At 41.7% G+C, this 13,567-nt stretch overlaps 1 protein-coding gene across 4 annotated transcripts; it reads left to right on the top strand.

Annotated features, from left to right (window-relative positions):
- The first annotated feature begins 2,360 nt into the window (after positions 1-2,360).
- mettl22 (methyltransferase 22, Kin17 lysine) lies at positions 2,361-13,347 on the top strand. Of its 4 annotated transcripts, none has more exons than XM_069674027.1 (13): positions 2,380-2,429; positions 2,559-2,646; positions 3,094-3,252; positions 3,404-3,590; positions 4,353-4,492; positions 4,723-4,763; positions 5,936-6,080; positions 10,303-10,374; positions 10,733-10,786; positions 12,010-12,090; positions 12,249-12,351; positions 12,554-12,722; positions 12,955-13,347. In XM_069674027.1, exons 3-13 carry the CDS (start codon positions 3,147-3,149, stop codon positions 13,030-13,032), a joined length of 1,176 nt encoding a protein of 391 aa, XP_069530128.1. In that variant the 5' UTR covers positions 2,380-2,429; positions 2,559-2,646; positions 3,094-3,146; the 3' UTR covers positions 13,033-13,347. The 4 variants fall into 4 exon arrangements, with proteins under 4 accessions (XP_069530129.1, XP_069530128.1, XP_069530126.1 ...); XM_069674025.1 differs by having other exon boundaries at positions 2,559-2,708; XM_069674028.1 differs by lacking the exon at positions 2,559-2,646 and having other exon boundaries at positions 2,361-2,429.
- The last annotated feature ends 220 nt before the right edge of the window (positions 13,348-13,567 follow it).

Genomic DNA, 13,567 nt, shown 5'->3' with positions numbered 1-13,567 from the left:
CATAATAAAACATTATTGTTCTCCATGTTCTCCATAATAAAACATGAATGTTCTCCATGTTCTCCATTATAAAACATGAATTTTCTCCATGTTCTCCATAATAAAACATGAATGTTCTCCATGTTCTCCATTATAAAACATTTATGTTCTCCATGTTCTCCATAATAAAACATGAATGTTCTCCATAATAAACGTGAATGTTCTCTATAATAAAACATGAATGTTCTCCATAATAAAACATGAATGTTCTCTATAATAAAACATTATTGTTCTCCATGTTCTCCATAATAAAATTAATGTTCTCCATGTTCTCCATAATAAAACATGAATGTTCTCCATGTTCTCCATAATAAAACATGAATGTTCTCCATAATAAAACATTATTGTTCTCTATAATAAAACTTTAATGTTCTCTATAATAAAACATGAATGTTCTCCATGTTCTCCATTATAAAACATGAATGTTCTACATAATAAAACATTATTGTTCTCCATGTTCTCCATAATAAAACATGAATGTTCTCCATGTTCTCCATTATAAAACATGAATGTTCTCCATGTTCTCCATAATCAAACATGAATGTTCTCCATGTTCTCCATTATAAAACATTTATGTTCTCCATGTTCTCCATAATAAAACATGAATGTTCTCCATAATAAACATGAATGTTCTCTATATAAAACATGAATGTTCTCCATAATAAAACATGAATGTTCTCTATAATAAAACATTATTGTTCTCCATGTTCTCCATAATAAACATGAATGTTCTCCATGTTCTCCATAACAAAACATGAATGTTCTCCTTGTTCTCCATAATAAAACATGAATGTTCTCCATGTTCTCCATAACAAAACATGAATGTTCTCCATGTTCTCCATAATAAAACATGAATGTTCTCCATGTTCTCCATAATAAAACATGAATGTTCTACATAGTAAAACATTATTGTTCTCTATAATAAAACATTATTGTTCTCCATGTTCTCCATAATACAACATGAATGTTCTCCATGTTCTGGTGGGAGGCCTCTGGTCGGAGGGGCTGGCTCCGTTGTGGAGGCCCGTGTTGGTGATGCTGGTGAAGCTGGCATCGTTGTGTTGTTCTGATGACCCCCGTTGGCCTGGGTTGTTGGTATCTTGGAGGTCTTGGAGGTCTGGATGGGGTCTGTGCTGGCATGATGCTCCTCTGGTGGGTGTTTATGTTCCTGCTTAAGGCGATGTCCTTCAGGGCTTGGCCAGAATGGGGACTGCGTCTCTGTACAGGTGCACATGGTCATACAAGCAGTCCAGGTTTAGTGTTGGGTGGTGTGCTAGGACCACATTGGGCTTCAGAGCACAGTCCCTGGAGACGCTGGCGTTCACCCTGTGGAGGGTGTGAGGGTGGAAGTCTTCTCTGCAGGAGGCTGGAGATGGTGATCATCTCTCGCTCTCTCTCTGCCTGTCTCTCTCCCTCTGTCTGTCTGTCTGTCTCTCTCCCTCTCTCTGTCTCTCTCTCTGTCTGACAGACATTGATGAATATAAAGGCTCTGCAGGATCTTTCAGTCCTCCTGCCTGTTTCAGTTGAAACTCGTTCAGCTCTGTTTCTAAACTTTGTTGAGGATTTAAATCTTTTATAAACCTTCTTTAAAGTCGTCCTAACACACAGAGGAGCGTCTCCATAGAAAAAACAACAATATAATGGAACTACACAACCTGATGTGACACAGCAGCAGCCTGTGGTGTGTTTGAGGTCACCTGCTGAGATGGGACATTTGAACATTGAACACATCAGAGCAGCTCTGACAGGAAGATTAATGTTGTTTGGACTCTCTCCTAGTGAACTGCAAATCAGACCAATTTAAAACAGAACAAGTCGCCCGTCACTAATCCTATTTCTATCTCACTGAGTGAAGCCGTGCTGCGTTCAGGTGCTCTCTGTAGATCCTTCATCTGTATTCTCAAGTTTAAATGGTGCTACATTCACGTGTTTCTGAAATTGCTGAAAAAGCCCAGACACATGCCTGATTCGTGTAAACAGGTTCAATGAAATGTGCTTTTTTTGTCCTTAATAAAATTATCTCTCCATTTTTATGTGATTTCTCTGATTCGTCCAAAAGTTTCATAGAAATGTTGGTAAAATAAAAAATATGTATTTTTAATAATCTAGTGTAATCAGAAGTCTTTACACACACGCTCCTTTTTATGTTCATTATCTTGTGATGTAATAAAGTGTTTCACAGATTCGCTGTTTTACTTTCCTCTCTGTGATAGTTTTTTTTTTAATCTTTTGTTCTTTGGTTCAGCAAATCTGAAGTAAATAAAGATTTTTCAGGCGGAATGTTTCACATACTGTTGTTGTTTCAGTCCGAAAGGGTTACGGGGGTGCACAGTTTGAGCTGCAGTGGATCCAATGAGTGAGGGGGTGTGCACTAAACTGTTATGGAGAAGGTGAGCTGCAGTTTATTTATAGAAACGTCTGTTTATTCTGGTTAAATACTCGTTAGAATGAGAGCAGATACAACAGACTAAACAGATTATTCACAGATTATTTACGTATCATTGTTTTATCATTGACAGACTATCAGCTGGGTTCAGTCGACGAAGGTTTGACGCTGAAGTTTAAGTTGAAAGTGCAGCAGTCTCTGGATGTGATCACGTTCAGCAGGTCTGTTGTTAAAGCTGGGTTAAAGATGGAGGTGGTTATTTCTCCCTCAGTGGAGCCTGCAGGTCAGTTAGAGTCCGCACAGCGTCGTTAGTATTTAGATTCACTGCTGAAATGATGATTAAATGACGGTTTATCAGTTTGAAAATAGTCTCTGTAGTTAAATGTTCATAAGAATATGAACACTAAGCCGTAAGTCACACCGTGAACATCAATACTGTTATGTTGTGTCACTGTGAGGGGGGGGGCACACGGAGGGTGAGACACAGAGGGTGAGACCGAGGGTGGGGGGGTATTATGTCTCTGATCTCTTTAAATAATCATAATAATAAATATGATTAAAGTCGTCCTGCAGAGTTGAATTTAATCTCTTTAAGTTTATATTTCATGTATAATATAAATGTGATCATCACATAGTTACTTTAATGCTCTAAGCTCACCTGTGTTCAGCCTCCTCAGGTGTTGGCAGCAGGTGACTGAGATGATCTTGTGAAGGATCAGTGATGGATCAGATCACCTTTCACCATGACACTGTGCTGTCAGACGTACACATGCTGCGACCCAACAGAAGACACCTGATGACCCGCCTGAACGCCGCCGGACAGCCAGGTGAGCATGAACACGAGTCATGGGTTCAGGTATAGAGACTGCACTGATGCTCCTGTGAGAGACAGGTACAGAGGACACGTTTAATCCTGCTAGATGAAATCTAAAGAATGAGTTTGATATGTCGCTGACATCAACGTCTCCATCCTTCCAGTCTTCATCTCTAACTTCCAGCTCCTGTCAGACGGAGAGCGGAGGGAGAGGGGTGACGGAGGGAACGCTGTAAAGGAGGCGGAGGAATGTGAGGACAGAAAGGAGGAAGAGGAAACAGATGGAGAGGAAGGTGGAGGAGGGGTGGAGACACTGTTGGACGAGGACGGAGACCTGGACATCACACGACGGTATGAAAGAACAGAGCAGTAAAACGAGGGCATGTCATTAAACACAATGTTTTCACGTTGATTTTTAGTGAAGGAAAAGGTCACATGGAGGTCACCCTGACCCTGAGAGGGAGGAGGTTCACCCAACATACAGCAACAACAGTAAATATCAGTCATGTTGACACGTTCTGTCTGAGCGGGGTTCGTTGGATGCCTGGTTGTGCTGTGTGCTCTGAGCAGCTCCACACTGAAGGGTGCACGGTCATGTCTACACACTGACAGTGTCTCGTTTCATGGGGAATAAATCTTTGTGTTCTCAGAGGGAAGTTTTATATAAAAGCCTGTACAGTATTAATTAACATAAATTAGAACATTAGGCTAAAGTGTGTTAGAGCAAGTAGATGAAACATGCAGGTAACTCTGCAGCAGCAGGTCTGGTCTCCTCTGTGATGCAGGAATTTCTGTTCAGTGATAGTCGATACCTTTGAAGCCCCCCCCGGTCTCCTAAAGATAGCTCCCCGACCCCCTGACACTCCTTACAAGCTACAGTGACACCGAGTTCAGCTTCTTTCAGCTGTACAGTTTCTTTTTCCTCATCAGAAACAGGTTTAAATGAAAGATCTCTCCGTCTGAATGTCCGTCCTTCTGGTTCACATTAGATGTAACTTCAGTCTAAAGGAGGATGTAGTTCTGTCAGGTAATCACATCTGTAACCTGCTGAGGTGCAGCAGCTTGTTCATGTTGAAGTTATATGTCAGTTACAGATGTGTTTTTATTACACAGAGTTAAGAGAAACCTTTCAGAGAGCAGCAGAGACCTTGTCTGTCCCGTCATCCTCAAACAGTCCCACTCTGTGCCGGAGGAGGAAGGGGAGGAGGAAGGGGAGGAGGAGGATAGATGCTGCAAAGGCATCATAAAGATTGGTAAGAACCATGATGTCATTTTATCATCGTCTTGGTTATTCAGCCATTAATGCGCGACAGGATGAAATCTGTGATTGATACGAGATGAGTCATTAAAGAACATCGGTCAGTGTTTTCCACTTTTTCTGTATTCACACGAATCTGTGACTTCAGACTCAACAGAGCAGTGGAGGGCAAATACATATACAGTAAATAAACAGAGTGAGTGAATGAATCTCTTGTGTTCACAGAGCACACCATGGCCACGACTCTGGAGGACGTCGGCAAACAGGTCAGAGACAATGAATCAAAATCTTGTTATGTGTCTCCTTTAAAACCATTTAAACCATTAAATCCATTTAATCCATTAAGACCATTCAAACCACTGAAACCTTTACAACCATTAAAACCTTTAAAACTATTTAAACCTTTCAAACCATTAAGGCTGCACTTACTATTGCTAAGTTAAGGCACTTCCGCTTTCCTTGGTAGTTCGGGAAAATTTCCTTTAATAAAAGCAATTATTATGCAGTGGTGTCGTGGTATAAGCAGCAGCTCTAGAAAATGAGTCTGGGTGCAGAGAATAAACGTGCGAGGAAGAATATCATCGACTGGTACAAGAGTTGCTTCTGGATGATTCTCATTTCAAGGCTTACTTCAGACTAAACAGGGTCCAATTTGAGATTGTTTTGATAAAGATCGGCCCAATCCATCGCGCCAATGCAGACACACTTTAGGGAAACCATCAGCCCGACTGAACGGCTTGCATTTGCCTGAGGTCAGACCAGAAATACGACCTTGACAAAAAAGACACTCACTAGACATCCTGACAGACGTGGCAATATCTCTCCACCAAACCATTAAGACCATTAAACCCTTTTAAACCATTAAAACTATTAAAACCATTAAACCTTTCAAAACTGGGGTGCTGGCTTAGCTCTGTCAGTGGAGCAGGCGCCCCATGTATAGAGGCTACAGTCCTCAACGCACTGATCGCATGTTCGACTTGTCCCGGTCTGCCGATCATTTGGTGCATGTCATCCCCACTCTCTACTCCCCACACTTACTGTCTCTCTTCAGATGTCCTATCAATCAATCAAATCAATCAATTTTATTTGTATAGCCCAAAATCATAACCAAAGTTATCTCAAGACACTTTACAAAAGAGCAGGTCTAGACCGACTCTTTGTTATGTTATTGAAAGAGAGGCCCAACATGCATCACCATGAGTAGCACTTAGCAATATTCGGCATGTCCTATAAATAAAGGCAAAAAAGAATCTTTTAAAAAAACCATTAAAACCATTAAAACCATTAAACCACCATTAAGGAGCAGCTGAAACAGGTTTGACGTCTGCAGATCTCTTTATTTGTCACCTAAACTCAGAGTTTGTCCAGGTAAAGGTTTAAACTGTGTGTCGATGTAAGGGGACATCACTTCCTCTCTCTCTCTCTCTCTCTGCAGGTGTGGAGGGGGGCGTTCCTCCTGGCTGACTTCGTCCTTTCTCAGCGGCTCCTCTTCAGCGGAGCAACCGTCCTCGAGCTCGGGGCAGGAACAGGTTTAACCAGCGTCGTCACGGCGACCACAGCCAGAACTGTCTACTGTACAGGTGCGTTTAAATTGTTAGACAGGAAATTATTTTTTTCACAGGTACAATGACTCTGTAACTTTGATCAGTTTTGAGTCGAATCTCAGAGACTCGGGAGTCACATGACCAATAAACTGTGATCTGAAGGTGCTCTTCGACAACAGGAACTTTCCCCAGGAACTAGGAACCTTTTGAGGAACTATAGGTGCTCTTTGACCAAAGGTTCCAGGAACTTTAAGTTCCGTAATGTACCTTTAAGCTGGTTTGCCAACTGCCATTAAAACTCAAAAAAGAAGAAGTAATCATCATTTTTGCGACACTACAGTTGTTAGCATGGAGGAGATTCAACTTGTGCTGTGTTTAATCGTGCTTTACTGCATCGCAAATGGATTGAGCACGAAAGCGTGCATCTCCTACTTCCTGTCAGCACTTCACGTCGTGTGTGTGCTGTGGGAGTAAACACTCCCCGACATGTCTGCTCAGTGAACTACATAAACAGTTCACAGAGCGGACGTGCCGGGGAGTGTTTACAGGTACGTCTGCAGCACACGCATGGCGTGAGGTTGTGTGCCAACAGGAAGAAGGAGACGTGAGTTTTCTTTTCATAGAGTTACTGTCGCGGTGCAGATCACTCTGATTAAACTTAGACTTGAGCTCCATTAGAAACCATTGATGACATACCATTTAAATAACACAACAGGTCTATTTGTATTTATTTTATAAGGAAACGTGTCGCTCCAACTGAACTATCCCTACTTTTTCATAAAAGGGGGGATTTGTTATGTTATGTTGTGTATGTTATGTAAAAATAGACTTAAAAGTCCCAAATAATAAGAAATAAGATTGTTAATTGTTTTGTATGTATTTTTTAATATCGCTGCTATGAATGTTTTGTTTCCAATATCATGCAGCCCTAGTGGGTGAAAAAAAACAGATAAAACTGTGAGTACTTGACCAATCAGAAACGATCAGCACTGCAGGCCCCGTCCTGAAAGTTCCTGGACCTTTGGAAAGTCCTTCCCCCTGAGCAGAGACTTTTCAGAGGGTGAGTCAACTACCCCGGAACTAAATTTAGACCCTAGTTCCTGCTGTCGGAACGCATAGAGTTCCTGAAAAGGTTCCTAGTTCCTGGGCAATGTTCCTGCTGTCGAAAAGCACCTTATGTCTTTTCGACAGCAGGAACCAGGGTTAGGGTTAGGGACACTGTGAGAACACTGTTAGAACACGATAGGAACACTTTAATAACACTGTTTAGAACACTGTTTAGAATACTGTTAGAACACTATAGGAACACTTTAATAACACTGTTTAGAACACTGCTAGAACACTGCCAGAACACTTTAATAACACTGTTAGAACACTGTTTAGAATACTGTTAGAACACTATAGGAACACTTTAATAACACTGTTTAGAATACTGTTAGAACACTGCCAGAACACTTTAATAACACTGTTAGAACACTGTTTAAAATACTGTTAGAACACTATAGGAACACTTTAATAACACTGTTTAAAATACTGTTAGAACACTGCCAGAACACTTTTTGGAGCACTGTTTGAACACTGTGAGAACACTGTTAGAACACTGTTAGAACACTATGCACACTATTAGAACACTGTGAGAACACTGTGAGAACACTGTTAGAACACTGTTAGAACACTATGCACACTATTAGAACACTGTGAGAACACTGTGAGAACACTGTTAGAACACTATGCACACTGTTAGAACACTATTAGAACACTGTGAGAACACTTTAATAACACTGAGAACACTGTTAGAGCACTGTTAGAGCACTGTGAGAACACTGTTAGAGCACTGTGAGAACACTGTTTGAACACTGTGAGAACACTGTTAGAACACTATGCACACTATTAGAACACTGTGAGAACACTTAAATAACACTGAGAACACTGTTAGAGCACTGTTAGAGCACTGTTTGAACACTGTGAGAACACTTTAATAACACTGAGAACACTGTTAGAGCACTGTTTGAACACTGTGAGAACACTGTTAGAACACTATGCACACTATTAGAACACTGTGAGAACACTTAAATAACACTGAGAACACTGTTAGAGCACTGTTTGAACACTGTGAGAACACTTTAATAACACTGAGAACACTGTTAGAGCACTGTTTGAACACTTTGAGAACACTGTGAGAACACTGTTAGAACACTGTGAGAACACTGTGAGAACACTTTAATAACACAGAGAACACTGTTAGAGCACTGTTAGAGCACTGTTTGAACACTGTGAGAACACTGTTTGAACACTGTTTGAACACTGTGAGAACACTGTGAGAACACTTTAATAACACAGAGAACACTGTTAGAAAACTTAAATAACACCAGTAGAGCACTGTTAGAACACTGAGAGAACACTGTTAGAACACTATAGGAACACTTTAATAACACTGTTTAGAATACTGTTAGAACACTATGAGAACACTTTAATAACAACATTAGCACACTTTAATAACACTGAGAACACTGTTAGAGCACTGTGAGAACACTGTGAGAGCACTGTGAGAACACTGTGAGAGCACTGTGAGAGCACTGTGAGAACACTTTAATAACACTGAGAACACTGTTAGAGCACTGTTTGAACACTGTGAGAACACTGTGAGAACACTTTAATAACACAGAGAACACTGTTAGAAAACTTAAATAACACCAGTAGAGCACTGTTAGAACACTGAGAGAACACTGTTAGAACACTATAGGAACACTTTAATAACACTGTTTAGAATACTGTTAGAACACTATGAGAACACTTAAATAACAACATTAGCACACTTTAATAACACTGAGAACACTGTGAGAACACTGTGAGAGCACTGTGAGAGCACTGTGAGAACACTGTGAGAACACTTTAATAACACTGAGAACACTGTTAGAGCACTGTTTGAACACTGTGAGAACACTGTGAGAACACTGTGAGAGCACTGTGAGAGCACTGTGAGAGCACTGTGAGAACACTGTGAGAACACTGTGAGAGCACTGTGAGAACACTGTGAGAACACTTTAATAACACTGAGAACACTGTTAGAGCACTGTTTGAACACTGTGAGAGCACTGTGAGAGCACTGTGAGAGCACTGTGAGAACACTGTGAGAACACTTTAATAACACTGAGAACACTGTTAGAGCACTGTTTGAACACTGTGAGAACACTGTTAGAACACTGTTAGAACACTTTAATAACACTGTGAGAACACTGTAAGAACACTTTTGATAACACAGTTAGAACACTGTAAGAACACTATGAGAACACTGTGAGAACACTGTGCACACTATTAGAACACTTAAATAACACTGTGAGAATACTGTGAGAACACTTTAATTATACAGTTAGAACACTGTAAGAACACTATGAGAACACTTAAATAACACCATTAGAACACTTTAATAACACCATTAGAACACTGTGAGAACACTATGATAACACTGTGTCCTCACAGGGACAAGGGGACTTGGTGACACAGGGACACAGGGACATGAGGACATGGGGACATGGTGACACAGGGACATGAGGACATGGTGATACAGGGACATGAGGGCATAGGGACATGAGGACATGGTGATACAGGGACACAGGGACATGAGGACATGGTGATACAGGGACATGGGGACATGAGGACATGGTGACACAGGGACATGAGGACATGGTGATACAGGGACATGAGGGCATGGTGACACAGGGACATGAGGACATGGTGATACAGGGACATGAGGGCATAGGGACATGAGGACATGGTGATACAGGGACACAGGGACATGAGGACATGGTGATACAGGGACATGAGGGCATAGGGACATGAGGACATGGTGATACAGGGACACAGGGACATGGTGATACAGGGACATGGGGACATGGTGATACAGGGACATGAGGACATGGTGATACAGGGACACAGGGACATGAGGACATGGTGATTCAGGGACATGGGGACATGGTGACACAGGGACATGAGGACATGGTGACACAGGGACATGAGGACATGGTGATACAGGGACATGAGGACATAGGGACATGAGGACATGGTGATACAGGGACACAGGGACATGAGGACATGGTGATACAGGGACATGGTGATACAGGGACATGAGGACATGGTGATACAGGGACACAGGGACATGAGGACATGGGGACATGGTGATACAGGGATATGAGGACATAGGGAAATGAGGACATGGTGATACAGGGACAGGTGGACATGTTTTTTTTTTGATTGGCAGATGTGGGAGTCGACCTTCTGAGCATGTGTGAGAGAAACGTGGCGTTAAACAGACACCTGATGGAGCCTGCAGGTCAGATATATATTTATTTCTCCTTCTTGTTGTGTCTGACTCCACACTCCACCGCCTCTGCTCTGTGTTCTGCAGTGAGAGAGTCAATGATCCATCACGTGTTTTATAGAAATTGTGGAATATCATCCATCCTTTGTGTCTGAAACTGAATAATATCATTTTTATAATATAATAATTTTAAAATCAACCAAGGTTACAGTTAGAGGCTGATTGAGTTAATAAAACTATGAACATTAAAGAAATGAACAGTAATGAGAAACATGACATAAAATGAAAACTGCTCAACGACGCAGAAACACAAGTTTTACTTTTACTAACTGAACCGTCTTCAATCTGATAACTTCTCTCTGATGTTCAGGTGGAGACGTGACAGTGAGACAATTAGACTGGCTCCAACATGACCTGTGTACAGGTAACACATGCACACACACACACACACACACACACACACATGTATTGTGGCAGCTTTCATGTAAACATCGGCCCTGATCACACCTGGTGTTATCATGTGGTTTTCGGGAGGGGGTGAGTATGGACTGAAGTGATGTCGTGATATGATGCTCCTCTACAGCTCTGTGTTTGTCAGTGAAATTTATGAACTGCACAGCAGACTGGAGTCTCTGTTAACAGACAGATCAGCCGATTAATACGCAGATCCACATTATTGAACGTCTATGTCCTCCCCGCGCAGCGTTATTATAACCTATGAGGATCTGCCTGCAGGTTATAGCTCCTGCTTGTGTCATTCACAGCATGTGAAGACGTAGTTTATACTTTATAAATGTTGTACACAGAAATACGTAGAGATCGCGAGCTTATTGAGCCAGGCACAGAGAATGAGAAACACAGACATATCTGTGTTATGATCTGCTTGTCTCCTAACGTTGACCTTATTGAGTCAGGGGCAGAGCATGAGCAATACACACACAGATCGGTGTCATCACTGCGCTGCTTGATTAAAAACAGTTTACTGCTGGATCACATGATTATAAACTATGACAAACTGCCTGTGGATCACATCTCTGACCAGCGCTGTCAGGAGGTCGTCAGTTCGGGATCGTCCTGTATTAATAAATAGATGCTGTCTCCTTACGGAATAAACACAGACACGATCTGTCTGTATTTCGGTGCACACTCCGCTCTAATGCATTAACTACGTTTACACATGCTGGAGTGACATTAGAAATAAATAAAAATTAAGATTTTCACGTTACACAGCAGAGAAATGTTAAATCAGACAGGAGTGAAAGGCGAGTCCCGTATCCATGTGATCGTTGCCGCGGATACGGGGAGAGTGGGCGGTTCTTAATGTGGCCGAGGACACGTCCCTGTGAACATGTGTTCACATGTGTTGAATGCATCTTCAATTCATCCTGGTTGTGTTCACACCTGTGGTTAAGGCTGTTCACTTACAAACCACAGGATAACAACAGGTCTGAACAGAGTCATCTTCACACTTCAAGTATGAAACATAACAGCGTTTTCTCCGTCAGACACAGAGAGACCTGAATGTTTCAATCAGCTGATACACAATTTGGAACATAACAAATAGATAACAGTGTATTCAGTTATGAGCTACAATAAGAACCATCCTCTGAGCATAGGAAGAGTCCCTGTGCATGTTTAACCCTTCAGATACCGAGGTGGAGTTCAGCTGGACGGAAAAGGAGGTGGCAGACCTGTACGACAACACCTCCCTCATCATTGCTGCTGACGGTACGTCCCTGAACTTATCACTGTGAAAACACACTGCACCAATCCTCTACTGTGCACCTGTACAGGTACTGCACACTGAGCTGTATTTAACGTGCCAGTAAGATGTGTACACCTGTACAGGTACTGTACACAGGGCTGACCTGTTTATGTGTCGTCAGTCTGCTATGATGACGACCTGACAGACGGACTTTTCAGGACTCTGTATCGACTCTGCAGCAGCTTCCAGCACACCTGTACCATCTTCATCTCCTTAGAGAAAAGGTGAGGTGATGATGTCGACAGAGACAGGTGTGACAAGAATGAAAGTAGAGTTAGAGATAGTGTTGACAGAGTGGATGAACACTGCAGCTTCCTGTTGTTTGTGTAAAAAACTAACTTCGGAAGGTGGAAACTAACAAAGATTAGATACCTTTATCTCTTTAACACCTGTGTCTGTACCTCATGGTGTCTCTGCTCCTCACAGGATGAACTTCACCCTCAGACACTTGGATGTTTCCTGTGAGGCGTACGATCACTTCAGACGGTGTCTGTCTCAGCTACAGGACCTGCAGGACGGACGCTGCAGCTTCACCGTGCAGCAACTTCCTGTTGACTTCTCCCAGTTTCTGCTCTACGAACGCATTGAACACCTGGTGAGAAACACACCTTTATATTCTTATGTGAATATTATTCATTACTTTAAACACACCTGAACCTTTAAGCTGAAGTCCAGCTTCTAAAATAAGTAAGTGATCATTCAGGTTCTGTAGAATCTGCTCTGTCTGAACATTAAAATCTGCTGTTTAAATGTGTAAATGAGTTTGTGTCCTGGTCAGCGTGAATGGATCAGATGCAGAGAAAGGTTCTCTAATGATTTTACTGCAGGAGCTGTGGAAGGTGACCTCCTCTCCTCTGTTAGACCCTCGGGCCACATCTGAAGCTTCTGACGTGTCCCCATCCTGACCTGGAGCCACATGTTGAACACCACACTGATCTCAGCACACTGAGCTGAGGGTTTGACATGTTAAACATCATCAGCTGTGTCAACAGGTGTGAATACACTGAGGTGATTTAACACAGAAACAAACTGTATGAATATCGTTTGAGTCTTTAAATTTATAAGAAAACGTTTTTTATTTCTTTCTCGGTTCAGTTTTTAAAGGATCAGCTGCAGTTCAAAGGTCGTCTCACCTCACCTCACCTGTGTGTTTGTACAGTTTAAGTTAAATCAGTTTAAATAAAGTTTTATCAGAAACTGTTTATGTGTGTTTATAATCTGTGTGTGTGTGTGTGTGTGTGTGTTTATAATGTGTGTTTATAATGTGGGTGTGTGTGTGTGTTTATAATGTGTGTGTGTGTGTGTTTATAATGTGTGTGTGTGTGTGTGTGTGTGTGTGTGTGTGTTTATAATGTGTGTTTATAATGTGGGTGTTTATAATGTGTGTGTGTGTGTGTGTGTGTTTGTGTGTGTGTTTATAATGTGTGTTTATAATGTGTG

This window comes from Semicossyphus pulcher, unplaced genomic scaffold (assembly GCF_022749685.1).
Source record: "Semicossyphus pulcher isolate SPU_LCO1_2020_fin unplaced genomic scaffold, fSemPul1.0.p SCAF_23, whole genome shotgun sequence".
Classification (NCBI taxonomy): domain Eukaryota; kingdom Metazoa; phylum Chordata; class Actinopteri; order Labriformes; family Labridae; genus Semicossyphus; species Semicossyphus pulcher.
The sequence above is the reverse complement of the archived record's forward strand: the minus strand, read 5'-3'. Positions and strand labels throughout refer to the sequence as shown.